At 36.3% G+C, this 26,875-nt stretch overlaps 4 protein-coding genes and 1 long non-coding RNA gene across 8 annotated transcripts; all 5 read right to left on the reverse strand.

Annotated features, from left to right (window-relative positions):
• Window positions 1-40: 40 nt before the first annotated feature.
• Window positions 41-9,468, reverse strand: LOC123216718 (protein VAC14 homolog). 2 transcript variants are annotated; one of them, XM_044637245.1, is made up of 20 exons: window positions 9,041-9,467; window positions 8,825-8,938; window positions 8,412-8,477; window positions 6,979-7,068; window positions 6,780-6,899; window positions 6,645-6,673; window positions 6,379-6,521; window positions 6,183-6,277; window positions 5,572-5,658; window positions 5,324-5,431; window positions 5,124-5,215; window positions 4,940-5,021; window positions 3,802-3,867; window positions 3,452-3,567; window positions 3,227-3,347; window positions 2,827-2,988; window positions 2,571-2,699; window positions 1,935-2,003; window positions 978-1,259; window positions 41-432 (listed from the first exon to the last, which is right to left on the reverse strand). In XM_044637245.1, the coding sequence occupies exons 1-20, from the start codon at window positions 9,122-9,124 to the stop codon at window positions 334-336; spliced, it is 2,154 nt and encodes a 717-aa protein (XP_044493180.1). In that variant the 5' UTR covers window positions 9,125-9,467; the 3' UTR covers window positions 41-333. The 2 variants fall into 2 exon arrangements, with proteins under 2 accessions (XP_044493180.1, XP_044493182.1); XM_044637247.1 differs by lacking the exon at window positions 41-432 and having other exon boundaries at window positions 978-1,058; window positions 1,169-1,259; window positions 9,041-9,468.
• Window positions 9,469-11,545: 2,077 nt separating this feature from the next.
• LOC123215536 (nuclear pore complex protein NUP155-like) lies at window positions 11,546-13,811 on the reverse strand. The gene is made up of 3 exons (XM_044635683.1): window positions 13,595-13,811; window positions 13,068-13,396; window positions 11,546-11,835 (listed from the first exon to the last, which is right to left on the reverse strand). Exons 1-3 carry the CDS (start codon window positions 13,799-13,801, stop codon window positions 11,718-11,720), a joined length of 654 nt encoding a protein of 217 aa, XP_044491618.1. The 5' UTR covers window positions 13,802-13,811; the 3' UTR covers window positions 11,546-11,717.
• A 778-nt stretch (window positions 13,812-14,589) lies between these two features.
• On the reverse strand, window positions 14,590-17,731 carry LOC123215538. Its single transcript, XR_006502085.1, has 2 exons — window positions 15,990-17,731; window positions 14,590-15,200 (listed from the first exon to the last, which is right to left on the reverse strand). It is a non-coding gene; the product is annotated as an uncharacterized LOC123215538 (long non-coding RNA).
• A 401-nt stretch (window positions 17,732-18,132) lies between these two features.
• LOC123215247 lies at window positions 18,133-18,510 on the reverse strand. Its single transcript, XM_044635264.1, has one exon. The coding sequence runs from the start codon at window positions 18,508-18,510 to the stop codon at window positions 18,133-18,135; it is 378 nt and encodes a 125-aa protein (XP_044491199.1).
• A 4,380-nt stretch (window positions 18,511-22,890) lies between these two features.
• Window positions 22,891-26,875, reverse strand: LOC123215537 (nuclear pore complex protein NUP155-like). Of its 3 annotated transcripts, XM_044635685.1 has the most exons (6): window positions 26,622-26,875; window positions 26,357-26,522; window positions 25,758-25,927; window positions 24,965-25,091; window positions 23,375-23,637; window positions 22,891-23,028 (listed from the first exon to the last, which is right to left on the reverse strand). In XM_044635685.1, the coding sequence occupies exons 2-5, from the start codon at window positions 26,513-26,515 to the stop codon at window positions 23,500-23,502; spliced, it is 594 nt and encodes a 197-aa protein (XP_044491620.1). In that variant the 5' UTR covers window positions 26,516-26,522; window positions 26,622-26,875; the 3' UTR covers window positions 22,891-23,028; window positions 23,375-23,499. The 3 variants fall into 3 exon arrangements, with proteins under 3 accessions (XP_044491620.1, XP_044491619.1, XP_044491621.1); XM_044635684.1 differs by having other exon boundaries at window positions 26,357-26,873; XM_044635686.1 differs by lacking the exons at window positions 22,891-23,028; window positions 23,375-23,637 and adding an exon at window positions 23,937-24,094 and having other exon boundaries at window positions 26,357-26,872.

Consider the following 26,875-nt stretch of genomic DNA (forward strand, 5'->3'; position numbering starts at 1 on the left):
TGAGTTTGGTTGCTGTGCAACAGATAAACAGAGAGAGAAAGAACAAAATGCATTTTCTAAAATTATATATCTCCCTGTAGCCCATATGGTTCCCAATAAAAATAACACAACCATATGGGCATGTCCCAATTACACAGGAAAAAAGAATCAGCTCAGGCTAAAACCCAAGCTTTTTAACTTATAAAATTCAAAACCCAAGCTTTCACCATCATCATCATCCCAACCTTCCATAACTTCAATTAATTAAACAAACTCCTAGAATATACAATTTTACAATTTATACTTGATCTCATTTGAGGTGTGAGATCATCAGCAGATTCATCACTAGAGTTGTCACTGCCCTGGACCTTTTCTGGATGATGATCTTGAAGAAGTTCTACTTACGTCTGATGGGGGAGACAGTCGTTGAGATTCTTGCAGTCTTTGCACCTCCTGCAAATTCAACAGGTGACAGAGAAGATCCTTAATATATCAGTGACAATTGAAAAATAATAGATCAACAAAACTAAATAAGATAACAATATGAAAAAAGAAATACTAGAACAATGCAATGTCGCAAATAAGAGTTGGAAACAAGAACATCACTGCATTGTCGAGAGACCCCACCATAAATCAGATTCCAATTTAAGCACAGCAATGTTTATCCCCTTTAGACAATAATAGGGGGTTTTGGATGAATAAAATCGGTTCAATACCTCTAAAACTCCATTCTATTCCCCCAAAACCCAAATCTTTGTCCAATAAGATAAACATTGTTTAGAATATTATAAAAACATAAGAGTATTATACTACAATAAAATCCATTATGGTTCAGGTCATGAAACCACCCAACATATTCAGTCAGCAAGTGAATAATATATTCAGCATCGCCTGAATGTGCTTAAATATTATGCCTTTATCCTTTCATTTCATCACACATTGTTTATTACTTAATTCACAATAGAAGACCAGATGATAGTAGATTAAATTCAACAAACCTTCAACACTGAAGTAGAACTATTCCGCAACTTTGCCTGTGTTTTCACATGCATCCGATGCTGGCGCTGCATCTGCTCAAACTGTTGCAACCTTGAAGTAAAGTTAATTCCATTGTGCGAGGTCGCCATGTCAGAGTTCGAGTCACCATCTTCAGTGAATTGTGATCCTGTCGAGAGAGAGTAGTGATTACCTGAAGATGTCCACTTGAATTGCTCCTGATTGAACGAGTATGAAGGTACAGTCTTCAAACGAGTCCGTAGTATCTTAAAGGCTGCACTTTGCTGCAATAATGAATCATGAACAATGGGATTGATTATAAACAGAAATCACAAATGATAAATGGGTGGGATTGTGTTAGGATCCCAAGTGCAAGGTATGGGACTTGGATCCCACCTTGGAAAGTATGGGCAACTAGTGTGGGGTTTATATGGTCTTGGGTTCTCCCATCTCAATAGCTAGCTTTTGAAGTGTGGTTCTCCTAAGGTTCGTATCATTTGGTATCAGAGTCATCACCATGTCTCCCAATTGCAATCGTGCGGCGCGGGTGGTGACGCTAGCATTGAAGCGTTCGCCCGGGGCTAACAGGGAGCTAGCGCACAACCAGCCCGCATGGGGGCTGAGGCTGCAGAGCGTGGTGGTATGTTAGGATCCCAAGTGCAAGGTATGGAACTTGGATCCCACATTGGAAAGTATGGGAAACTAGTGAGGGGTTTATATGGCCTTGGGTTCTCCTATCTCAATAGCTAGCTTTTGAGGTATAGTTCTCCTAAGGTTCATATCAGATTGATCTTCAAATATCTACTAGAGATTACAACGCATTTCTAAGAACTTTCCATGCAGTAAAATATAATTTTTTGGAGGAAAAAGAATTAAATATGAGCATACCAAGTAGGCTTTAGGTCCAATTAACATTAAAAAACAGAGATGGAGAAATGTAGCAAAATGCTGAGACATACCTGGGGAAGCAACATAAGAAGACCATATAAGGCTTTCAATAACCACATATATCTTCCAGGTTCAAGAAGCTGTAAATCACAAAATTAATCAACCAATCAAAATATCTTGATGTTGAGAGGTCAAAATCAATGATATAACAAATGGCTTTAACAACAGATGAATGCAAAATAATTAACAACATTGCAGACAATCAACTGTATCAATTTAGAAATTCATGTGTCTCTAAACACTATTCATTGAAATGAAACCCTGAACTATGATAAAGAAAAGAAATCAGTAATTACTTAAAGGTCATATTATTAGTATGCACAGGCAATGATATTAAGGCCAGAAGAAAAAACTAAATCATTACCAATCTCCTAAATCCCAACTCAAGAAGCTTTTCCACATGACGGCATGGGGCGTTTGCCGAGAATGTTAAATTGGTTCACAATAATTATAAAAAAAGTTTTCTAAAAACCTACAGAACAAAAAAAATCTTTTCAAACCTCCCAAGTAAAACTGACAACTTGAAGAAAAATATGTGCTAAATAGGAAGGAATACATGCATGTGTTCTTGCTAAGCAGAACATTTACAAGACAACTGCATGACCCAATGGTAAGTGAAATCAGAATTTAACGTTCAACTTGAGCACCTGCAATCTAAGATAAGCAAAGGTAGGAGTTTCCATCAAACAAATCAGTTTATCCAGCTGGACCAAAAATTTGACATTAATATCTTCCTCCACTAGTGACTGAATCACAGTACTGACATGCTGGTATGTCTGTCAGACAAGAATCCAACATTATCATTAAGATTACATAAATAGCTATGAAAAACAGGTAAGAAGTTCACTGGGAAGGAACGATACAAAAACAAAATGAATAGCCGTAAAAATTCTAATTTCTTACCTGAGCTAATAGACAAAGACTTATAATTGCCATGGGTGAATGACACCATGAAGCATATAAGGAAACAAATAATTCTTTCCCAGCAAGGTTAACCAGTGATTGTTTTAAGAGATCTCGAAGCTCAGAGAGTTCGGAGGATGTAAGTAAAATCAAATTTAAAGCCTGAAAGGAGAGAAATAACAAGTATAATTTGGTCATAAATGAAAATATGAATAAAAGTTACTTCTATTAACTAAAATAATGAATAGAAAGGCTAAACCATTTTATTTTTTCCTACTTTATATCTAAGTTATGTCTTCAATCCCAGAATTGCATTGGCCTATAAAAAAAACATGCTCAACATAGTTTCTTTGATTCAAACCCACTTTAGTGCCTTAACTAAGGTTGAATAGAGGATAACCTGAACCATAATACATGCAAAATCTAGGTCCGATTCTCCCTCAAGTATCATGGAGAGTTCCAGGTAAACCCTCTTAGCATCCAGAAGTACACAAAGTCGGCGGATTATCAAAGCACCACGACTAAAGAAACAAAAGAAAGCACAATTACAGTAGAAAGAAACAAGGTAAGCATACCACTGCCAGCTATTCTACAACATTTAAAAGGAATAAGGAAAGAGACTAACTTCTCCAGAAGAGAATTATCAACCCGGAAATTATGTACTAGGAAAACAACAAGCTGGCGAAAATGTTGTGGATCTTTTGCAATGCATGCATGAACCTCAATAACCAGGAGCACAACCTGGGGAAAAATCCAAATTTCCAATTTTTAATAAAGTTACATGATGGAGAATTATGTTGAATGAAATACATAAATGTAAGGAGCATGTTCACGTTCAAGGCTAAAGAAACGTAGTTGACCATCTGAACTGACATAATAAAACTAGAAAGGCATGTTATGTTAAATGAAATACATAACATAATAAAACTAGAAAGGCCTGCTGGAGGAAAAATCAGAAATTGGGAAGAAATTTACCTCATCAGAAGGATCTGACAGTGCTTTTAAAAGAGTGTCAAAAATTTCATTTAGAAAACAAACAACCTGTTAAATGAAGAAAATTGAAACCACGTGTTATCAACATAAAACAAGGCCAGAAGACATATATTTTCCCAAAAAGGAAACAGAAACACAAATAAGTGAACACTTAGGGATGTGCACAGTAGTTTCAGGTGAGTTTGACACATTGAACTAGTCAAGAAACCAACCCAAAACTGAATTGCAAAATGTCAGACCCATAAAGACAGTATACTTTTTGATAAGAAATATGACAATGTCCGATCAACTAATTAAACAATTATGTAAATTATTTTACTGAAATCTAATATACGCTATAGGTTCTGTCTTACATCATAAACAATAAATTAGTATACTAAACACAATTAAAATCATACCCTGTTCCATTGAGTTTTGCACACAAAATTGATTCAACTGTATCACAGTGATACAGGCACAAATAAGGCTAGTATACAGACTAATTAGGTTGGTTGACAAAAGCAATGGCCTACCTCTAAATGGAAGTAACAAGGTCAGCACTGTATCTCCGCACTTTTGATGTCATACAGGTTTAAACTATTTCACTCTCATGCATTGAAATTACGATTCTTGATTATGTAAAATTTTAGAAATGTTTACATTATGACCCCAACAATAGTGTTGCGCACAGGTAATATAAAAATTAAGAACCATGCATACCACAACCACCAGTAGACTTAAACTTTAAAATTTAACTTCAGTAATGAAATGGAAAGCATGAATAATCACTTGGTTAGATCCCACCATCCCCAGTCAACATAATAACAGTATTGCTGCAAAACTTATACTTTCCCTAAAACTAACTGCAGTCGTTTACAAATGATATATTTGCCTCAAAAATACAGGGGAAACAACAATTTTAAAAGGGAGCAAGTAAGTGGGATCTCAAACACCCATGAGACAAAATAAGAAGTTGAGATACAGGATTTTTACTAAATTCTACAGGGTGTTACAAGTTAGAAACAATCAAACTATAGGACTAGGTTCAATGTTAATAATAATATTATAAAAAGTAGGCAAAAAACATGAGGACATGCATGAACCAGATGATCACATGATTAACCTACAAATGTCCAGTCACCTTAGCTCGATGTCTATTCAAAAGGGTTGATATCCAGTGCAATGCTTCAATTCGAGTAGCCTCCCACTCACTAGATAGTTGCCTAATCAGTCAAAAGAGCCAGCAATCTCTTCAGTAATCATTTACGGTTAAACATCAGAACTCATTCACAAAACTAGAATTTTCCCAGATTACAAAACTACACCTCCTTGCAATAGAAAGGATTGTTCCAGCATCAAACCCTTCTGCTGGATCAGCCTGGATTGCACGAAGCTCTTCATTGGTTTCACGCGCAACCTTACATAAAAAAAGAGGGAAACAAGTTCATTTACCAAGATGCTCAAAGGTACCGCAACTAATTTTTTTTAAATTTATTAGAAAATTGTTAGCTTTTTACTGTCTTACCACTCTGATTTTTTCTTCTCTATCAGAAATGCAAGGTAGAATGGCTCCTAGAATATCAGCATAGTAAGGAACCAGCTGATCCCCACCAAGCTTTACGAACTCATTTATCTGTTCAATCAATAAATTAAGCAGTTTGGCTATTCATATGAAATGCAATCTTCAACATTTTTAGGAAAAAAACGCAGAGAAATTTTGTTTAAAAAAATGAAAACAGAAAAGATTGGCAGAAAAGACTGATCACACTTTACCCAAGTGATGGCCGTTAACCGAGTAAACTCATCTGGAGAAGCTGCCCTCTCAACCAGTATTTCAGCCATGCGACCATAATCTACAGACTTCAACAGTAGCACTGCTTGAGTCAGGAAATTGCAAATGAACAAAAAGAATTCATGACAAAATATTTGATGTAAATGATCCACCAATGCCACTGTCTGTTAGTATCACATTTCAAAAATAAAGCTGGCGATCCTAAATTCATGGGTGTTCCAAAGAAGGGCCCAACAGCCCACTGGGGGCTGGTGAAACCCCTCAACAAGAATTTTATTAATTTTTTTAAGTTTTTTATTTTTAATCCAATAATACTTGTGTTCAATTTTATAGGTCTGACCCCACCGATTTTTTAGATATATCAAATTAGTTATTATTCCACACAATTTTCCTAAAATTATATTAAATTAATTTGAAGTTTGACTCACCACAATTTCACTCAACTCACACCCATTGACATTGAACCTTGGGTCCCCCATACCTTTTTTTAATGACATAAAGAAAGTAATGCAGAAAGGCAAGTGGTCAGGAAACAGATATCATGGCAACGTATAATGAAATCAGAAATTCTAATTTTCAGTAGAAGACTTACTGGAGAGTTTTTAATCTCTTGAAGAAACTCTGAAAGGGCTGAATCAGCTTGTTGCCGTATTTCATGGCTAGAATCACTCAACATATTAAACAAACCTGAAATTTATCAAGTATTTTAGAGTCCACAAGCAGAAAAGAAGAATACTTGAAACCAGGAGGAAAAAAGAAGCAATTTATATATGTTAAATACTATTTACCATCAAGAAAGTCAGGAAGAAAACCCAGCATATCAATATCTGGAACACTGTCCAATACAGTGATCCATCCAACCAAAAACTGCCGGACAAAGGGATTTAGAACATTCATCCGCTCTCTTAACAAGGGTATAAATTCTTCAATGCTGAAGAGAAAGACACCATAAAACAACAAACTAAATTATAAAAGCAGTCGCAAACTCCTGTTCCAGTGTTTGCCTCTAAACACAAGAGCTTCCAATTTAGATTTGGAATATAAGACTGTGCACCTGAATTGATCACTTTCAGTGACAATGTCCTGTTTCACATAGCAAAATCTGAGAATTGATCCAGCAAAAAGGAATTTCTATCTTCAGATTATTACAATGTGAAGTTAAATATTTATGGGAGGATGGAGAAACCACCTTTACAAGGCGATCTAGTAGATGTGCAGCACTTTGTACATTGCCATCTGAATCTGCTGAAAGCTTACATAATGCATCAAAAATCTGATTAAAGAATATGATGAAATCTCCTCTTACAACCTGTGATGCAGCAGCAAAAGCTTAACATATAATTTGGGGGATGAAGCCATAAAATGTCAATCACTCAATCAAATCTCACCTTCGCAATGTTATACAGAGCTTCACAGGCATAGTAGCGAACTCTGCTATCTTGATCAGAGAAAGAATTAACCACAGGTGACACTATTTGCTGTAGTGTTACATCAGAATGAAAAATAAGGCATAAGAATACCAGCAAAGAAAGCAGAAGAACCAACACAAGAAAAAATGACAAAAAAATATTCTAGAAGATTAATGTAGGAGAAATCGTGAATACAGGTGTAAACAACAGGCAAAAAGAGCAAAATCAGCTAACAAAATAAAAGTATTCAGTAATAATTTCAAGTATACAAGAGAATCATAGACATACATTACAGCAAAGATAAAGGTTTAATTAAATCTAGTCCACACCCCTTCCCCTTCTGCACTCTGAAGAAACAAACCCCACCCCCCTTCCCTTTTGCACACCAAAGAAGCACGTTACAGTCCTCCACCCCAAAGATGCACACTACAACCCTTCACTTCCACAACGCATATTACACACCTTATCCACTCAAAAGACACACAATACACTGCGTCTCAAATCCAAAGACACTACAGCCCCTCTCCATTCTATAGGCCACTAACACGTCTCCAATCAGAAGACACACATAAGCAGAGTGGGAAAGAGGCCCTCCTCCTACTTGTTGATACTTTAGTCCATCAAATAAGGCTCGTTTCCATTAAATCTACTACTGAAAACACCAAACACAAAATAATAATGTCCATCCATAAACACTTCCATATTTCTGAAACAGAGCATAATCTCCAGCAAGCATCACCAATTATTAAAGAACTCCCACCTTGATGTCGTTTTGATGTTGCAACTATACTAGATGAAATCTACAAGAGTATCCATTTCTTTTTCAACAAACTAATCGTAATTGGCTAAGTAAGAAGTGCCCTTTCTAGAATTACATGTATGTGTAATTACTAAATATGTAATACATACCTATGAAATATAAAAACAAAGTCCTTGCTTAAAAAATAATAATAATAAAGAAATATTAGTTGCGTAGTAGTGCAGAACTTCAATGACTGTCATTCAGCATATATTTGGTAAAAGAATGGGCTGAAATACAGAAGTATTGACCCAACCAGAATAAAACAACTGCTTAACCAGTCACTTATTATTATCAAAAGAAACCATAAAAGCACGCAGTCACATTGAGTGATAAATATATGAGTCATTCCAAATGGGAAAAGAAATTTATTCAGCCTCCTCATATATTCAATTTTTAGGAGAAATGAATTCAACACATCTGATAGATAAATAAACAAATAGTGACAAAGATGAAATTACCCTAAGTCAAACTTATAATAATACCGAAAAATATGGTTGAAACGGTTGAGATCAAACAACAATTCAAAGTTTAACAATTGACAAACAAAAATCTGAATTAGATTGAATGAACATCATAACATTAGAAAATAAATAAAAAAAATACAGGTTACCTCAAGATGCTGAGCTGCTTCAGAAGTCAACCCAACAGTGACAGCAGCTAATCCTATCAATCCTCCCTACACAACACACAAGTTCGCTCATTTATGCATTACAATGAGTCAACAATCATTGCAAATATAAATAAAAATTAAACCTTCATATATACAGTACTGTAAAGACTCCGTAGTAACACAGACTTGTACCGAAATCACATATCTATCTGTCCTTCCAAATACTGAATGTTATAACTTCTAAGCATAATAATTCTGAATTTTCCACTATAAATTAAAATTTTAAAATCAAATTAACGTGTATAATCTTGTCGTTTAAAAACATAAAATATTTTACTTTACCAAAAACCTAGGCGTAGCAGTTTAAATAAAATTAACAAAAATAATGGATGACAAAAAACAAAAACTAAAACCTTGCGGTGGTTGGCTTGAGGCGAGTAGGTGAACTCAGTGGTCAACAAATTGATGACCGCCGAAATCTTGTCGTGATCGCCGGCCAACGCCAACTGCTTCACTACGCCCTCAACCTACAAAGACATACGAAACACTAAGATATCAGAAACGACGACGAATTAAACCAATAGTACAGAAATTAAGAAAATTAAACAAAGAAAGAGCATCAATTTCACCTCAAGGGCAGCATTTTTGCGCTTCTCGTAAAGCTTATCGGCGAGACTACGAAGGACACTAGCGGGAATCACTGCGTCCGCCATGAAAAAATTGCAACCAAAACCCTAACAATTCAATAGCTGTTGTTGGTTGGTTGGTTGGTTGGTTGGTTGGCTGGTTAGATGATCAAAAAGAGCGGAGAATCAACGACGTCGTTTCATGATCTTTCCTTCTCAGAGAAAACTCGAAGTGAATTTGAAGTTCAGATCTGGCGATTTTGAGAAAGGGAAAAATAAGAAAATGAAGAATTGTTTTTCGTTTGTTTAATTTAATTTAATCGGGGTGGTGGTGGTGGTGTTTTATGAAAATGATAAGACCTAATTTTGTGTGTTTGCTTTTTGCTTTTTGCTTTTTGCGTTTTCGTTTTTTGAGTTTCCAAGGAGACGCAGTTTTGGATTTTGCGATGTTAAATCCAAAATCCTGAATGCCTGCATGTTAGATGCTACTGAAATGACTAAAACGCCCCTGTTTTTGGATAATTTTTTAAATTTTTGTGCTTTTTGAATGATATAATTGAAATTTATTTTATTAAATTGATTTAAACATTATACTTACATAGAATTTATTTATTTTTAAATATAAATACAAAATATTCTTCTCAAAAGTATCACATTACTTTTTTTTTTATTTCAATAAAAATTATAATAAAATAATATCCATTTTAATGATATAACATAAAACATTTTCCAGTATATTGTTTATTGGCTCGTTCGTGTTTTATTATTATTTTTTAATCAAAAATAGATAATGATTTTGAAAAATATTACAAAATATAAGAGAGGACATCAAAACCCATTTTTTAATTTAAACTAATGTTGCTTTTAAGAAACAAAATATTAGCTATTTATAATTTAAAAAAACGTGTAAATTTTTTTTAGCATAAAATTGAACATGTAGGTAGTATACTTTTATATAATCGAATAATTTTAAATTAAAAATAAAATAATATCTAATTATATGATAATATATATATATTTAATTATATACTAAAAAATATATTCGTATAATAATATAAACTCTATAAAAGACAATCTTGATTAGAAATATTTCAATTTGAAAAAATAAATAAATAAATATCACATTTAATAATTTTAATTTTAAAATAAAATATATAATTAAATCACCCAATAAAATTAATAAACATGTGTTTATACAATTAAAATAATAAAAAATATTAATTAATAGATGAAAATTTTGATGATTTGGAGCATTTAATTAATTGTCAAAGGAACCACCTAAATAAAATGGTGAAAATCATAGGCTAAATTATTCCTCGAGGCATGTGGAACACTCAAATCTTAACATTACAAGATTAGTTGAACAATAAATCCCTTTCAACACTTTGATTAGGAATAATCACAGTACAAATAATCTCATCTATCATTAAGTAATTTAATTAAGTAATTATTTATTTTATTTTCATTTAAAATAAAAAATATTTCATGAACTAATAATAGGTACAAAGAATTAGATTGGGTATTGAAAATGAAAGAGAACCAACCTAGGAAACAGGATTTCAATGAGCTTAATACTTGTTATTTCAATGCCTTTCAAGATCCAAGAAATTCTATTCCCTATTTATCAACTGAATTTGACCAAAGATTATGGGCGTCTTTTGCCTACTTAGAAACAAATGTATGAATTCAATTCATCATAATTGATGATATAATAAAACTACATTCACGTACACTTTTTTACTAACTTACTCATACAATCTAACGTAACATATGATTCAGTAATACATTGTTGACTTTTCACCTACCTCACTTCAACGTGATAAGTTAGTAAAAAATGTTTTTACACGTAGTTTTACTCTTGGCAATATCTTAAATGGGAGTATTTCTTAGTGTGAACATGTTGAGAGATGGTGGCTGTAAAAATAACAAAGATTGTCACATGCTGAGTACTAACAGCCATCCAAATTTAAATCCCTCTGGACTAGCTGGGAACCTTTGAAGATCAAAGCTCAAGCTAGGGTGGCGATTTGCCAAAAAATTGATCCCTTTAGTGAGAGAAATCTAATCTCTTAATGTAGTCAATAAACATGACTTCTGATTAAATAAAGCAGTGGACAATGAATCTGAATGAAGCACAGTTAAAGCAAAAACAAAATCAATGACCAAGAAGCAAGAAAGATATACCTAAATATGGCAGCTGTGTGCCCATAACCATTGTCAGTCACTGTGGCCTGTCACCTCTTGCCTTTATTCATAACTGTAAGTTTGAACATTCACCAATATCCATGGCAGGGCATATAGAGCTGCAATATCTTGGAAATAGTTGCAAAATGGAAAGGCTGAGAACAAGAAACTTTCTCCAGCTTCATGAGTTCAACAGGCCAAAAACTGCAGATCGGAACATTCCACTTTACAGAGGCACAAGGGCAACACCAATTCCCACCAAGGAGCTGGTACCAAAATGCAGGCATTAACAGTTTCCAATTTCTTACACACGGCAGCTAGGAATGAGAATTCAAGCTCTTGATATTTTTTCGATAAAACCACAGCATTTTTTACATTTGAACTGTCTACTGTTAAGCATATGAGCACTTCCAACATTGAACCTATAATATTATTTATTGGCAAAACCCGTGAAAAAAAATATTTCATCATACAATATTACATAAAGAAGAAACAATCAAAATCGAGTAAAAGAAAGAGAACTTATTAGGGATTCCTCAAGTTCTCTAAATCCTCTGTAGACAGCCTCAGTCTGGCTTTGTGGAAGGGGAAGTCTCCGTACCTCTGTCATATACCTGATACCACACTCAAAAGAACAGAATTAAATGTTACACTGTAAACATGATGAAAACATACATATAATGCCAATTCATTAGTGCAAGCGACAAAAATATGTCCCACTGGTTAGATCAAAACCATAAACCACCCTTGCAAACAAAATGGTAAACCTTTAGAGAAGGTTTGGTTTAGGTACTATTTTATTACCAAAATAGAAAGATTACTTTGAAGATAGATTACTTAGAAGATTAATGAGTATAAATTATTACTATTTTTGATAAAATTTGATTGATATAGATAATTATTATATTTGGTTAAAGGTAATAAAAGAATACTAGTAAATCATTTTACTTAAATGTCTTTGAATATAATTATTTTTATATTATTTGTTATATTAATTAAAAATAAATTTATTTTTATCTCAAAAAATTTATAAATAATAATATAATTATAATGAAATCTAGAGTATCTGGATAATTTTTTAATACCTAAGGTAAAAGTGGTAATCAGATTACTATTTATATTACCTATCACATCAATATTGGTAATAAAATATTGTTATAATATTTTATTAATGACAAACTAAATAAGGTAATAAAAGATAAATTACCAAGATAATCTTTAAATTCTAAAACCAAACAACCCTTAAATAGAAAAAAAAGGGAAAAGATCAAAGGAAATGATCATTGCCAAACAGTCACTGATACAGCAATTGAATGCTACCCTCAAAAAACAAACATGCTTTTCAAGTCCTTTTAACATTTTTTCCCTTCTTTTGCCCCATGTCAGCAAGCAGTAGATATTGACGCTTGTTCCTAAGAAGGTAAATTTGAGTTTATCTAAGTTATTTCTAGCGCCTTTGATATTGCTTTCTTTTATAAAGAAAAATTTTATCATTATGCCAAAAAAAGAGGCAGACAATTGTCGGGAGAACAAAAATGGCAAGACTTGGGGAACTTAAAACTTCTGTGAAGAATTTGTCAAAGGCAATGATTGATGGTCCAACATTTCAGGTAAAACAAGGTTGAAAAAAAGATATTTTCCACAGAAGCAATACAAGGATTTCTATCATAAATCTAAATTAAAATCTTCAGAAAATATATGTAAACCTGTTAGAACAAAACAGATGTCCGGACAACTTCATTACTGCTCCATCCATATCACATTTAATCTTTAAAAAAAAAATGAACCATATATTATGCTACATGGAAAAGTGAGCGAGTGAGAGAGAAAAGAAAAAGAATTTAACCTGTTTGCAGCACTGGTGATCTTATCTCGAATCCCTTGGTTTATGACAGTTGTTTGCCCAATTGAAAATGTTCCACGTACTATCATAAAGGCTCCAGTAGAACTTGTAGCCATTCTCTGAGCAAATACAGACATTGCCCACTCTCTAAGTACCACAAGAACTGATCGAAGAAGGCGTAATCTGAGGTTAGGAGATGGCAAAATAGCTCCATTCGACAATAATTGGTCATAAGTGTTCAATACAGGTTCAACTGGTCCCTTGCAAGCAGCCAGAAGAGCCGTTGGTACATCTTCATCTTGAACAATTTCAGCTCCTGAATCCAATACCTCCTACAAAGGTTTTTTTTTTTTTAAAGAAAAGAAACCCAAAAAGAAATCATAAACCACAGGCAAAGATAGTAAACCCCACTCCAAGGAAACCTTACAACATTCAAACGGAATCTGGGAAATTTGAGACTATGTTGAGCAGTTCTGCAATAAACATACATAAGTCAAAGCATGCATAGGAACACAAAATGGAAAAAGTACCAGTGCAGCTTTCTCAAGTTGCAGACATAAAGTGTCCAAAGGTAAAACTGCTCCATCCCTAGGATACACAAGGGAACCAATCCTCTTCAGCACTGAACAAGCTTCAGCAAAGCCGCCCTCTGAAAGAGCTTGATCAATAAGTCTAGCCCAGGTTTCTCTTATAATGCTACTATTGGTATCACCAGAATAGCTTGCAAAGTAGAGCATTTTTAGACATATCTGAAAGCAGTAATTGAAAAAAAAAAAAAACTTTTGCTTCATGAAATGTAAAATTAAATTGAAATAAAAAAAGGTCTAGGAATGACACTGTAAATAAACTACTCTACAAATTTAAAAGATTTGCTAGAAAATAAGGTCCATTATTACAAAATATTACATTTGACAAGACAAAATATAAAAATAGCAAAAGAGCAATGAAAAAGAAGCAAATAAGCTGATCCTTGCACAGAGCCTTTTCTTCTTATTATTATTATTATCGACAAGGTCCAACTAAGAATAAACAAAAGGAAGATATCTGCTGAAATCCTACAATTCCACCCAAAAGAAGATTATATCCAGTTAACCTTCCAATCAACCACCCCACACCCTCCCCTTTTCCAACTCCAAACAACACATCTCCAAATTTTTTATTAAAAACTGAAAAAAAAGTTCAATTCAAACCAATTTGGCTTCCCTTAAAAACAATATGCCACACCTGGAAAGTAGTAGAACAATGATGCCAAATATGGTCGATACTTTCCCCATTGTTTTTACAGATAATACACCAATGAGACAACAAGCACAAAGACCTGTTTTCTTTTAGCATCAAGTATTAATCCTCCCTCGGGCTAACACAATGTGTTAGGTACCTGGAGGCTGCAGCGGCTACTCAGATGCTTTTTCCCTCCTGCTAGTGCAGTGGAGAAAGGAACTCCAGACTGAGTCTGTCGGCGTTGAGGATTTGTTTTGTTTTCCTTTCTGATGTAACAGTGAAGTATTCAAATGAACATAACAAGAGAACAATGAACTTTTACTGAATCATTTCGTTAAAAGAAGAGTTTGATTACATTGTACATCTATCATTCATATCATCACAAATAAACAACTCTACTGGAATTTTAACCAACAAGTAATACTCAAACTAAGACAATAACCTTCCTATCGTAAAGACCAAACAGATACCTCAAGCAAAACACAAACCAAACCCTACACCCACCAGCTTTCGAGAGGTTGGGACTCTCCCTTACTCTATTTCCTTCTTTTTCCCTCCCCCCTTGCTTCCTCTCTTAGCTCCTTATTTCTGGACTCCTTGCTGACACCCAACCAATCTCCAAATGCCAACTCAGCGTCCCCTGTATTCACAACCTCTGTCTCTTCCAGCATACTCCTAATCTTTTGCTGCGTGTCTGTTATCCTCTCCGCCACTGGAATGCTGCCACCTGGAGTCCACCTAGGCTGTTTACTAATATTGCTACCAACATTATCACTCACAGCTTTTGGACTGCTGCCTTCCGCTTCACTATCCTGCTTTCTGTTATTATCATCAATGCCTTCTGTCGAATTCCAGATTTGCTCCTTCAAGGTCGCCCTTCTTCCTCTTCTTTTCCTCTTCACGTAGACCCGAGCCCTAACACAATGTTTTAAGGCTAAAACACAATGAATGAATCTTAAAGGATGAGGAGAAAGCAGAAGAGGTAATTAAAGAGCCAATATTCATATATACTTACAAAGGATGATTCACACTTTTCTAGCCAGGTATGACCTTACTTTTCCAATTTACCAAGTACCACATTAAATTAAATTTTCTCGGAAATTTAAAAACCACTTTACAATCACAAATTTATTTACAGCACCAGGAACCAATTCATTTCTTTAAGAAAAATATTTTTTGGGACCAATAGATATTTAGACCATAGATCTCCAGCATGATTCTACCTTGTCAAACAATTGTATAGTAATTTTATATGTCCATAATGCGCATATTTCAAGCAATAAAGAAGTAAAAATACAATTCAACTGAATAATCCACATATTGCGACCAAAGAGTAAAGTTTCAACCAAGTTTCGTATGGCACTATTAGATAGACTAGCAAATTAATTTAAAAAAAAAAAAATAAAACCACAAAAAAAGAAGATTATCATAATACAAAGTGGTTATAACAATATAAATGTCTCATGAATCACACAAGACAAATAGATCGAGAAACTGAACTTGTATTGTTTTCAAATTAAAGAAAAGATTTCAAACTTATATTTAGGTTTCATTTATCTTAATTAATGTAAAGGGTTTTTTGATAGAAGGTCAGAAAGAAAAGAAACCATGGTCTTTCCAGTAAACCATCAATTCACTGAAGTTTAAGATACCAAAAGAAAGACAAACAATTATCAACTTAAATGACAATAATCTGTTAAGAACCTGAAGAGTGAGCAGGCTGCACAAATATTCCTCTCCCTGCGTTGCAGTTGCGCGGACAGAATTTCCTGAAGAATCAGTGTACACCCAAGAGATTTTACTTGCTTCTTCCTTAATGTAACAGTGGAGAATACGGAGAACAGAAAAAGAAATTAATATTTCAGCTGTAATAAGTTTGATAAGAAATGAAATCAGATAGGCATTGCAATTCCATTACTTCCACAAACGCAAAAAGAATTGACATACTCTTAAGTTTTAAGATAATAATCTCTCACAAATATAATATCACCGAAACCAAAATAACTACATACGACTCAAACAAAATACAAGGAATTTAGCACTATTCCAACTGTCGAGAGGTTGGATTTCTCCCCTAATCCTTTCTTCCTTCTTCCAAAAAACTCCCTTCTTTCCTCTCTAGGTCCCTATTTCTTGACTCCTTGCTGTTGCTCCCCCAATCCTTGCGTGCCAGCTCAACACCTAATATCTTCATAGTTTCTCTCTTTCCCAGTATGTCCCTAAACTTTTGCTGCATGTCCATTGCCTTTGCCGCTTCTAGAGTGTTGCCATATGGAGCTCCTATCAGCTGCTCACCAAAATTACCAACACTGTTACCATCTGTTTTAGGATTACAGCCCCCTGCTCCCATAATTTGCTCTCAAGTGTCGTTATTACTGAGGTCGTCTGCCAATTCCTCAACTTGTATCTTCGGCTTTGCCTTTCTTCTTCTTCACATATACTCGAGCTCTAACATTGTCCTCAAGGTGCAAATAAGGAAAAGCACGAATTAAATTTTTGTATAATTCCCAAGAGTTTTCGTGATCGTGTAAACCATGCCACTTAATAAGCAGCTCCAAGTCTCCAAGCTGCGAGTAACGAAAATCTAAAACTTCTTCAAGTTGTGCTTCCAACTCAGCCTCCTCATTCAAACAACGTGGGAGAGATATATTGGACACTGAGGGGCATATCCTTTTTTTTAGCTGGGAAATATGGAAGACTGGATGAATTTTTGCTATCACCGAAAGCTTGAGTCTGTATGCAACCTACCCTACTTTTTCCTCTATCTCAAAGGGTCCGTAAAAGCATGGACTCAACTTCTCGTTAGGTCTCAATGCTAATGATCGGAGTCTATAGGGTTGTAGCTTCAGAAACACCTGATCTCCCACTGCCAGTTCGACCATACTTTTCATCCGCTATTGAGCTTCGTGAAGATTAGATTTTAACCTATCTAAAATCTCATTTCGCTATTTTATCATTACGTCTACCTCATCGACTTTAGAGGGTTCTTCTACAAACTTCAAAAGTGGTGGTAGTTCGCGTCCATACACCGCCTTGAATGGTGTCATTCCCGCCGTCGAATTAAATGTGGTATTAAACCAATATTCCCCCCAAGGCAACCAATTCGACCAAGTTCGCTGCTGCTCAAAACAGAAACACCTGAGATACGTTTCTAAACTTCGATTCACTACCTCGATTTGCCCATTAGTCTGAGGATGATAGGCCGAGCTAAATTGAAGTGCCGTTTTGGAGGCCTTAAAAAGTTTTGATCAGAAAGTACTCATGAAAACACGATCTCTATCTAAAACAATGGTCCTCAGAAAGCCATAGAGCCTAACAACCACTCTAATAAAAATTCCAACGATATCTTTGGCCGTATAAGGATGACGAACAGCGAGAAAATTCTCGTATTTAGATAAACGATCCACTTCCACCAATTAGGGTTGGACTCGAGCCGAGCCAGCTCCAGCTCGAGCTCGAGCTCGGCTCAATTTGAGCCCGAAGCAAGCCGGGCTCTGCTCGGCTCGATCGAGCTCGAGCTCGAGCCGAGCTCGAACTGGCTTGGGTTGGCTCGGTAGATTTTTTTTTAAATATTTTATACAAAACGACGTCGTTTTGATCCATATATATATACAAAACGATGTCGTTTTGATACTCGACTCGATTCGAATCCAGCCCTACCACCAATATGGTATTGAAACCCCTCACTTTCGGCAATCCCACAATAAAATTCATTAACAAATCATCCCAAATTTTGGAGGGAATGGGAAGAGGCTACAGGAGGCCCACCGGTGTTGTTGCTTCGTATTTGGCCCGCCGACATACTTCACACTATCACAAATTTGTTTACATCATTTTTCATTCCTTCCTAATAAAGGATTGAAGAGATCTTCTTGTAGGTGAGGAAAAAACCGAAATGTCCACCAATGGGTGAAGAGTGGAATTCTAAAAGAAATAATTGAACCAACCTGGAATTTTTTGGCACTACCATGCATCTCTTGTACATCAAGTTTCCTTTTCTCAGCTCATATCCTGCATGAGTGATAGTTCCTCTGAGCAATTCTTGTATAATTCCCCTTAGTTTCTCATCCTTCATCACCTCCTCTTGAATCCCATCTGCACCAGTTGGGACAACGAACATGATTGCTTTCAATTCCCCTTCTTCCATTGGCTTCCTTGACAAGGCATCGGCTGCCTTGTTTTCACACCTAGGTTTGTACACGATGTCAAAATCAAATCCTAGCATCTTCACCAACCATTTTTGCTATTCGTGGCCTACTACTTTCTGCTCGGTTAAAAACTTGAGACTGCACTGATCGGTCCTCACCTGAAAACGGCATTCAAACAAGTAATGGCGCCACTTTTGCAAAGCTAAGACAATGGCCATAAGCTCCCTTTCGTAAACTAACTTCTTCTTGTTTTGGGGTGACAATTTTTTACTTAGATATGCAATAGGTCTCCCGACTTGCATAAGGACAACGCCCATTCCCGAACCTGAAGCGTCGGTTTCCACTACAAATACCTTTGTGAAATCAAACAGCACAAGAACGGGGACCATAACCATTGCCTTCTTGAGGGTTTTGAATGCAGCATGCGCCTCGTCATTCCACCTGAAAGCATTTTTTTTTTTAATAAGTTAGTTAATGGTTCTGCAATTTTCCTATACCCACGAACAAACCTTCGATAATATCCTATGAGTCCCAAAAAACCTCTCAGATCACGTAAATCGCATGGTATAGGCCAATTTTGCATATCTCCTATCTTTCGAGGGTCAGCTTCTACTCCTTTTCTTGACACAATGTGGCCTAAATAGCCTATCTTCTCCCTGTCGAACTGACATTTTTTTTTGTTGACCACTAGATGGTGGTTTCTTAGTAACTCCAACACCATTCGTAAGTGTCGTAAATGGTCATTGAATCCCTTACTATAGACCAAGATATCGTCGAAAAATACTAGCATGAACTTCCTCAAAAAAGGGCAAAAGATGTCATTCATCAAGCTCTGAAACATGGTCGGGGAATTCGATAATCCAAACAGCATTACAAGAAACTCATAATGTCTGTCGTGCATTCGAAAGGCTGTTTTTTCTACGTCGGATTCTTTAATTCTGATCTGATGATATCCTGAGCGTAGATCCAACTTACTAAAAATTTCAGCCCCCTCTAATTCATCGAGGAGTTCATCTATCGTTGGAATTGGAAACTTATCAGGTACAATTACACGGTTTAAGGCCCTGTAGTCGACGCAAAACCTCCAGCTCCCATCCTTCTTTCTCACCAGAAGTACCGGGCTTGAGTACGGGCTCACACTAGATTGAATTATCCCCGTCGTAAGCATTTCCTTGATGATTCTTTCCACTTCAGTTTTCTGGAAATGGGAGTAGCGGTAAGGACTCAAGTTAAGAGGCTAGGCCCCTTCCATTAGTCGAATGGCATGGTCTCTCTCTCGTTTTGGTGGCAGCCCGTAAGGTTCTGTAAACAAATCTTCAAACTCTTTCAGCAATGGAGTCATTTCTGCTGGTATATCCTCCTCATTCGACTCTGAAATTTTCCTCTCATCACTTGCCTTCAGGGAAAAGCCTTCGCTCCCTGTGCCATCAACTTCAGTAATGCCCCCACTGATAACTCTAATTTAGTCAATGAAACATCCCCTTTTAACTCTGTAAGGTTCTGTAAACAAATCTTCAAACTCTTTCAACAATAAAGTCATGTCTACTGGTATATCCTTCTCATCTGACTCTAAAATTTTCCTCTCATCACTTGCCTTCAAGGAAAAGTCTTCGCTCCCCTATGCCATCAACTTCAGTAATGCCCCCACTGATGACTCTAATCTAGTCAATAAAACATCCCCTTTTAACTCTACTCTCTACGTATTCCATCCAAATCGCATTGTGTGTTTTCCCCAGTTAGTCTTCACTTATCCAAGCTGACTCAACCATTCGATACCAAGTATCACGTCTACCCCACCTAATCTAGAAGGAAGGAAGTTTTGAATTATTTTTATCCCCTGCACAAATAGTTCAACTCCCCTGCATTTGTCGTCTCCCCTGACTTTCCTACTGTCTCCCAACACTATAGCAAAGGTAGCTGGCTAGACTGGAATCTGCAACTCAGTAACCAATTGGTCTGAAATGAAGTTATGTGTCGCCTTACTATCCATTAAAATCAATACCTACCTCCCTCCAATGATTCTGGTGAACTTCATTGTTTTCAGGGAATCTATTCCTACCACTGAACTTGAGTTAAGGTTTGCTTCCAACTCCCTTGCCTCAGCTTCGTCTTCTTTTACTTCCTCTTCCTTGTCCTCTGCAGTATCCTATTCACAGGCTATCATTATCCGTAGCTGTCGGTATCGGCATCAATGTCAGGGGTGTATTTCTCATCGCATCTGAAACATAAGCCTTTCTCAATTTTTGAACAGTATTCGTCGTCGGACAACATCCGAAAATTGTTGTCTCTTCGTTGGCTGGAGGATGACACGACGAAAACATTTAGAGCTCTTGTCATAGACATCGCGTTTGTGTATGGGAACACACTTTTCATTCTGCTTTGATCGAAGGGACGTAGGTTTAAAGTGGGGCGGGTTGGGCCAGGCACTTGGGTCGGCATTGGGCTGGTTATTGGGCGACTAAGTTGTGTGTTTGGGTTTTGATTAGGTTGGATATTAGGCCGGTAGTATGACAGTTAGTGTGGGCTGCTTGATTGCGTGGGTTGGCCTGTGTTTAGAAGAGCTGGGTGTCGAGTTGGGGTTGTCTGGGTTCTTGGGTAGCTTTTGCCGAGTCAGATACCCACCTTGTTTTCAATCAACGCGTTCTTCCTCTTAATCTCCTGTGCTCTCTCCATCGTTTCCTCCAGAGTTGTTGGACGAAATAGTTGTACCTCTTCCCTGAGTTCTTCCAAGAGTCTGTTCATGAAGATTATTGTCAGAGTACCTTCGGACAGCTATTCAACCTCCGCTGACAATAACTCGAATCGGCACTTGTACTTATGGACAGAGTCTGTGAGTCGAATGGCAAATAACTCCTCCTAAGCTGACCATTCATCGTCCGTTCTGAACCTTCTAAAGGTTGTGTTTCGAAAGTCCTCCCAACTAGAGAACGGTTGTCGTCTTCTTCTCCATCTAAATTAGTCAAATGTCGCCCCTTCCATACAAACCCCCACAACTGTCAACCTCTCTCTCTCTGATATTCGATTGACGTCAAAATAACGCTTAACCTTCTCAAAGCACTCCAAGGCTTGTTCACCCGCAAACAATGGAAAGTCTAATAGGTGGAACTAAATGTCTTGTCGAGCTCTGCTTTGAGAGTCATCTATTTCTCTGCCCGATCTCTGACATCTCCTCTCCTCCGTCAGCTTCCTCTACTTTAAGTGGTGGGCGAACATTGGTAGCTCTAGTAGGTGGGTTGTGGTTAGGAGTCGATTCTCTCCCATTCGGTGTTGTTTTACTATGACCTGCAACTGGAGATGTGGAGGGTCCTGGGTCCATCGGTGTTTTGCCCTTGTCACCACCCTCCTTTCCGATCATGACTTCTTTAAGGTCCCGAAGGTATCCTTTTATGACTTCCATGCCACTCTCCATCCCTTTCAACCTTACCTGTGTGTCATTCAATTTCTCCCTCACTTCCTTGTCCAAACCCTCCAGCCGGTTACCCATCCTTGTCAACATCGCATAAACCTCTGTCACCTCCTTCTCAAGCCCCTCTACCTGACTCTCCATCCTGGTCATGCTCTAATAACAAGTGTTACTACCTTCAAGTTGTGGCATTCCAACAAGTCTTGGGTCCTCAAAAGCCTCAGCAGCCTTTTCAACAACAGCATTGCTTATAAAATTTTCATAATGAACTATCCTCGCAGCTAGCATCAAGCACATTGAAGCTGCCTCGCCAATTACAAAACAGTTAAAAAGATCTTCTATGATTTATTTTGATGCGTTCAATTCAAACAACCTCCTCAAAATATCGATGGGCCTGTTGAAAAGTACTTCCATCATGCCCATGGTGCTAAAAACAAACAATTCTCCCCCTTGGCAGTATATGTTGGGTTGAAGGTCACCTCTTGCCCAAAGTTTTACAGATGCCTTTTCATAGGACTCCCCTAAGCTTTCAAGTTCATAAAATTCAAGTTCTGGTAAAGGTAAAACATCAGCCGCAGATAGCATTTGACCTTCAACAGGAAACGAAGACACTGTTTCGCTTAGTGCTCGAGAAGTCCTAGCACTTGTCCCCAAACTACCAGACAAAGATGATTGTGAGCTTGAGTCCTTGCTTACCATAAGAAGATAAGACGTAGTTGATGGTGATGAATCAGAAAGGATAAGGTTCCAGCTGAGAAATATGCTGCTTCAACCTTCAATGACAGATCCTCACTCTGATTCCTCCCAGCAAGAGATATAGCTCCAAATCCAAGCCCTCCACCAACCCCAAAGGAGGAGAAGGCCTAGTTGTCATGACTTTTAAACAGCTTGGTCTATGCTGGTGACTGTTAAATCCCCTCAAACCTCCAACACTTGCACCATTACCACTAGAATGAGAAGTGGAAAGACACATCCTTCTTCCATCTGATAAGACGGCAACAAGGTGCAACCACTTTGATTCAACAATGGATAAAGGTGAAATGCAGACTATGGATGCCTTTGTTGATCGATTCGAGGCTCTTGGTCTTGTTGATTGTCTACCTCCATAATGTGTATCCCATTGATTGAAAATATTCCTTTCTTCAGCCACTTTCTTTAGTGGACCTTCTCCGCTTGGCCACATAACAAAAACCTGAAGTTTCATTTCCTCAGTTCTTGCATACAATATTTGTCTTTCATTATCATAAACCATTTCAACGATGGGGTCAACAGCTCCAAATTTAAATAAATTTGGTACTATCCACCCGAAAATCATAAAAGCATAATTTTCAAACATGATGTAAGTAAAACCTTCATTTGCAACTACCAAATTTGAGTGAAAGACACATTACTTCCTTGTCTCAAATATCACATGGTTGAACTTGCAAATTCAGAAATGTGATAAAATATTGTAAATTTAGACAAGATTCAATCATCGGTGTGAGATAACGGGGTGCATAAATGGATTATTTCACTCTGCAGCAGTAAAATATAAATACCTTGAAATCACATTTCCAACACCAACAGTGAGGCATACTTTACGGCAGCGCTTGTACCAACCTGAGCCAGTTGTGTAATGCAACTCATAGATGTGGCCATCACGGCCTGCCGGGAAAATACACCCCTAATCAGTACATGTTATACAAGTCATGGTAACTCCATCTGATGGTACTGTATACTCTGGCAAAGGCTGCATTGAAATCTCTGCATAAGGATCTGTACCATCACCTCCTCCAGAACGGCATACACCAATAAGCATCAACTGATAAAAAGAAATGGCTAATAAGAAACAACAAGATCTTGAACAAGAATACTACAATTAGTACCAAAGAAAGACAACTGTGTGAAACACAATAAAATGAAAATAATGCTCAATGTGGTGAGACAAACAGTATAAAAATGATAAGGAAGATGATAGTGACCAATGACATGACAACTATTTGATAAAAATACTTAAAAAATATTTGGGTAACATGAAGGCCATGATAGTAAGAAACTGAAGGAGTGCTTTCATATCATTTACCATTCAAAATGTTTAGAGGTAGCACCAGTCAATTATATTATAGTAACTTAAACTTGGAATTCACATAAAAGCATGTCCACCATCCACACCCAAATAAATGGGATTCTTCTGAAAACCTACTAGTGGAAGAATGCCTCCAAGGGATAAGAGACATAAGCTAAAGAAAGAACCAAAAGAAGTGTCATTGGGTACAATCCTGCATAATGTAAAAGGTTATCACTTCCAGTACATAGGTAAAATGTACAATGCAAACATAAGTACCTAGATTCATGAAGATATAATATAGAACAAATTATAAGTTATCTTACATGTCAATCACTTGAGTCTCCAACAATTATTCAAATAGCTATAAATATCTGCTATAAACAATCATTTTGACCTAAGGACAAATAATCTGGCTGGATTAATAAAACACTGGGTTCGATATATTATAAATGTATGACACTACAGTGGGCAGCTACATTCCTGGGTAAGTATGCATTTGTTCCTGTCATGGGTATGTCAAAGCATCTTTCTTCAGTTTCGCAAAGACGAACCACTAAGCTTGTCCATTCACCTCCAAATCAAAATCTAACAACATAAATACTGTAATAATTAAAATAAAAGCATCCTTGGATATTCCTGGTCATGAATTTGACCAATTAATAGAGAAACAAAAGAGTGTTATAGCTGCTCCCGCTATACGATTCCTAACAAGCATTTTTCTGTACTTGTTCTAGCATCAGATAACGTTCTGTGAAAAGTAACATGACCTAACTTGTCTCTAACATAACCCTAATGAGTACATTAAATTAGGCCAAATGACATGCAAGGAGTATATCCTCGAGATAAAATATATAACATCATACCATTGGAGAAAAAGCAACACTTTTGTTTCTCCCACTGTACTTAAATTTAATTTTTAAATAAATTAAATTAGTAAAACAAGGATGTAAAGATTCCCAACATACTTTATATTGCTATAGAATAAAAGCTTTTCACAAGAAAATAACAAAAACTCCACTCAAAAAATTATAAATAAAATTACATTTTCATAAGAAAAAAAGAAAAAAGTACAGGCAACTACCTCGACTGGCATTGCTAAAATAATAAGGTATTGGATAGCTTCAACAAAAATTTCGGGTCTAGATTTGGCAAGACCAACCGCACAAATAACTTGTTCCTTTCTAGTGTATTCAGGACATTGGCCATCCCTAATCATAAATATGAAGTTATGGTCAAATATGACCATGTAAAGATAATTTGTGAATTAATTCCCAATAAACTTCTAAAAGAGAGAGAGAGAAGTAGGAAACAATCATACAAATAACAGAAATATCTTTGTATGAATAAGATACTATATCATAAGTGCACATCTTATAAAACCATGACAAATATACATTTATTTATCTTTCATTATCTATACCACTAATCATTATTATTGTTCTTATATTTGTATATTATGCAGGATTTCATCATATACAAATATACAGAAGAAGTGTTACAACCATTCAACCCAAGATTCGCTCACTAGCAAGATAAGTGGAATTACATAAGACCTTCCCACTAAGCATTACTATTGACACAAGTATTTCAAATATTTCCCATCAGCCTTCTTCAAATAATTTTAAGCCTTCATACAAAGATATATTAACTTAAGAAATCAGAACATCATCTCTTAATATTTCTGTGTTTCAATTGCCAACGAATTGCATAATAACGAAATAACCATTACAGCTCTATGGACACTTGGTCCACTTTAGTAACTACCCCTGCCTTAGTGCCTTTTCTATTAATTTACATCTCCATTTTACATCAACAATCCACAACACTGTGGCCAATTTCACAACTATTAGTTTAAGAAAATAAAAAGATCTTACCATTTGTCAAAACGCCAAAGGAACAAGGAATTATCAACCGATGCCCATGCTCTCCGTATCTCCGGAAATATTCCACATAAAGCATTTCCTTCTCCACCAGCTGCATTATATCTTTGAACAAGTGCTGTAGGCAAGTCCAATGAATCCACCACCTCAACCAGAGGCAGCCACTGAAATAATATTATCACACTGCACCATAATGTGCCATTTCCATACCACTCAGTTTCACTAGCTACAATCAATAGTTTATTTTCATTAATCATTTCATATTCAAATAAACTCACACATTACACAAATTCATTGCATGACTTGGACTAATAAGGCTCGCAATGCATGCGTTTTAACAAGTACAATTCCTTATCTATTATCATATTTAATTGATATTTAATTGTCAATTTAAAACTAAATGCTGAAAAAAGTAAATGCTAAAAGTTAAAAACTTTTAAAATCACAAATTAGAGCATTGAATGTTACTAATTCCTATGATGGAAAAAAAAAAAAAACAGAACCATATCTATTCCTTTATTATAAACACGATGCTGAAATTTTTCGATTCAATTTCACCTATCGAATAACGATCAAAATCATGCGCATTGTACCTCTCTAGGGTGAGTAGAATAGGGGTGGCTAGCGTATCTAGACGCTTCTAGGGCATCTTCAACGTCGAGCTGAGCAGCAGCTTCACCGCCAATGCGATCGCTGACAACAAGCCCCGCATTGGCGACATCGCGCATAACAACTTCGTCCTCACAGGACATGTCGATGCTGAAACGAAAACCCTAGAATCAGGAATCCAGAGTGGATTGTGTTGGATTCAAACTTTGTTTCAAGAAACACAGAGAAAGTTCTAGGGATTTTTCTTACTGTGTCTGGGGAACCGAACGGAGGAGGAAGAGCTAGCTGAGTTGAACTGAATTGATTTTGTTGGTTGGACAAAGACTGAAGGAAATTTAAATGAGGAAGAGAGAGGGAACGGGTTTTTTTAAGAGACTTAATATTGTAATAAGACGATAAGAGCGGATGGGAACAATAGGGTTTTTAAGAGGCTTTTCCAATGGCGGGCAAATTAATCATTTTCTTGAAAAGTAGTCGTGGCACTGGTTCTTTCAAACTTCGTT

Source organism: Mangifera indica, chromosome 5 (assembly GCF_011075055.1).
Source record: "Mangifera indica cultivar Alphonso chromosome 5, CATAS_Mindica_2.1, whole genome shotgun sequence".
In the NCBI taxonomy this organism is placed as follows: domain Eukaryota; kingdom Viridiplantae; phylum Streptophyta; class Magnoliopsida; order Sapindales; family Anacardiaceae; genus Mangifera; species Mangifera indica.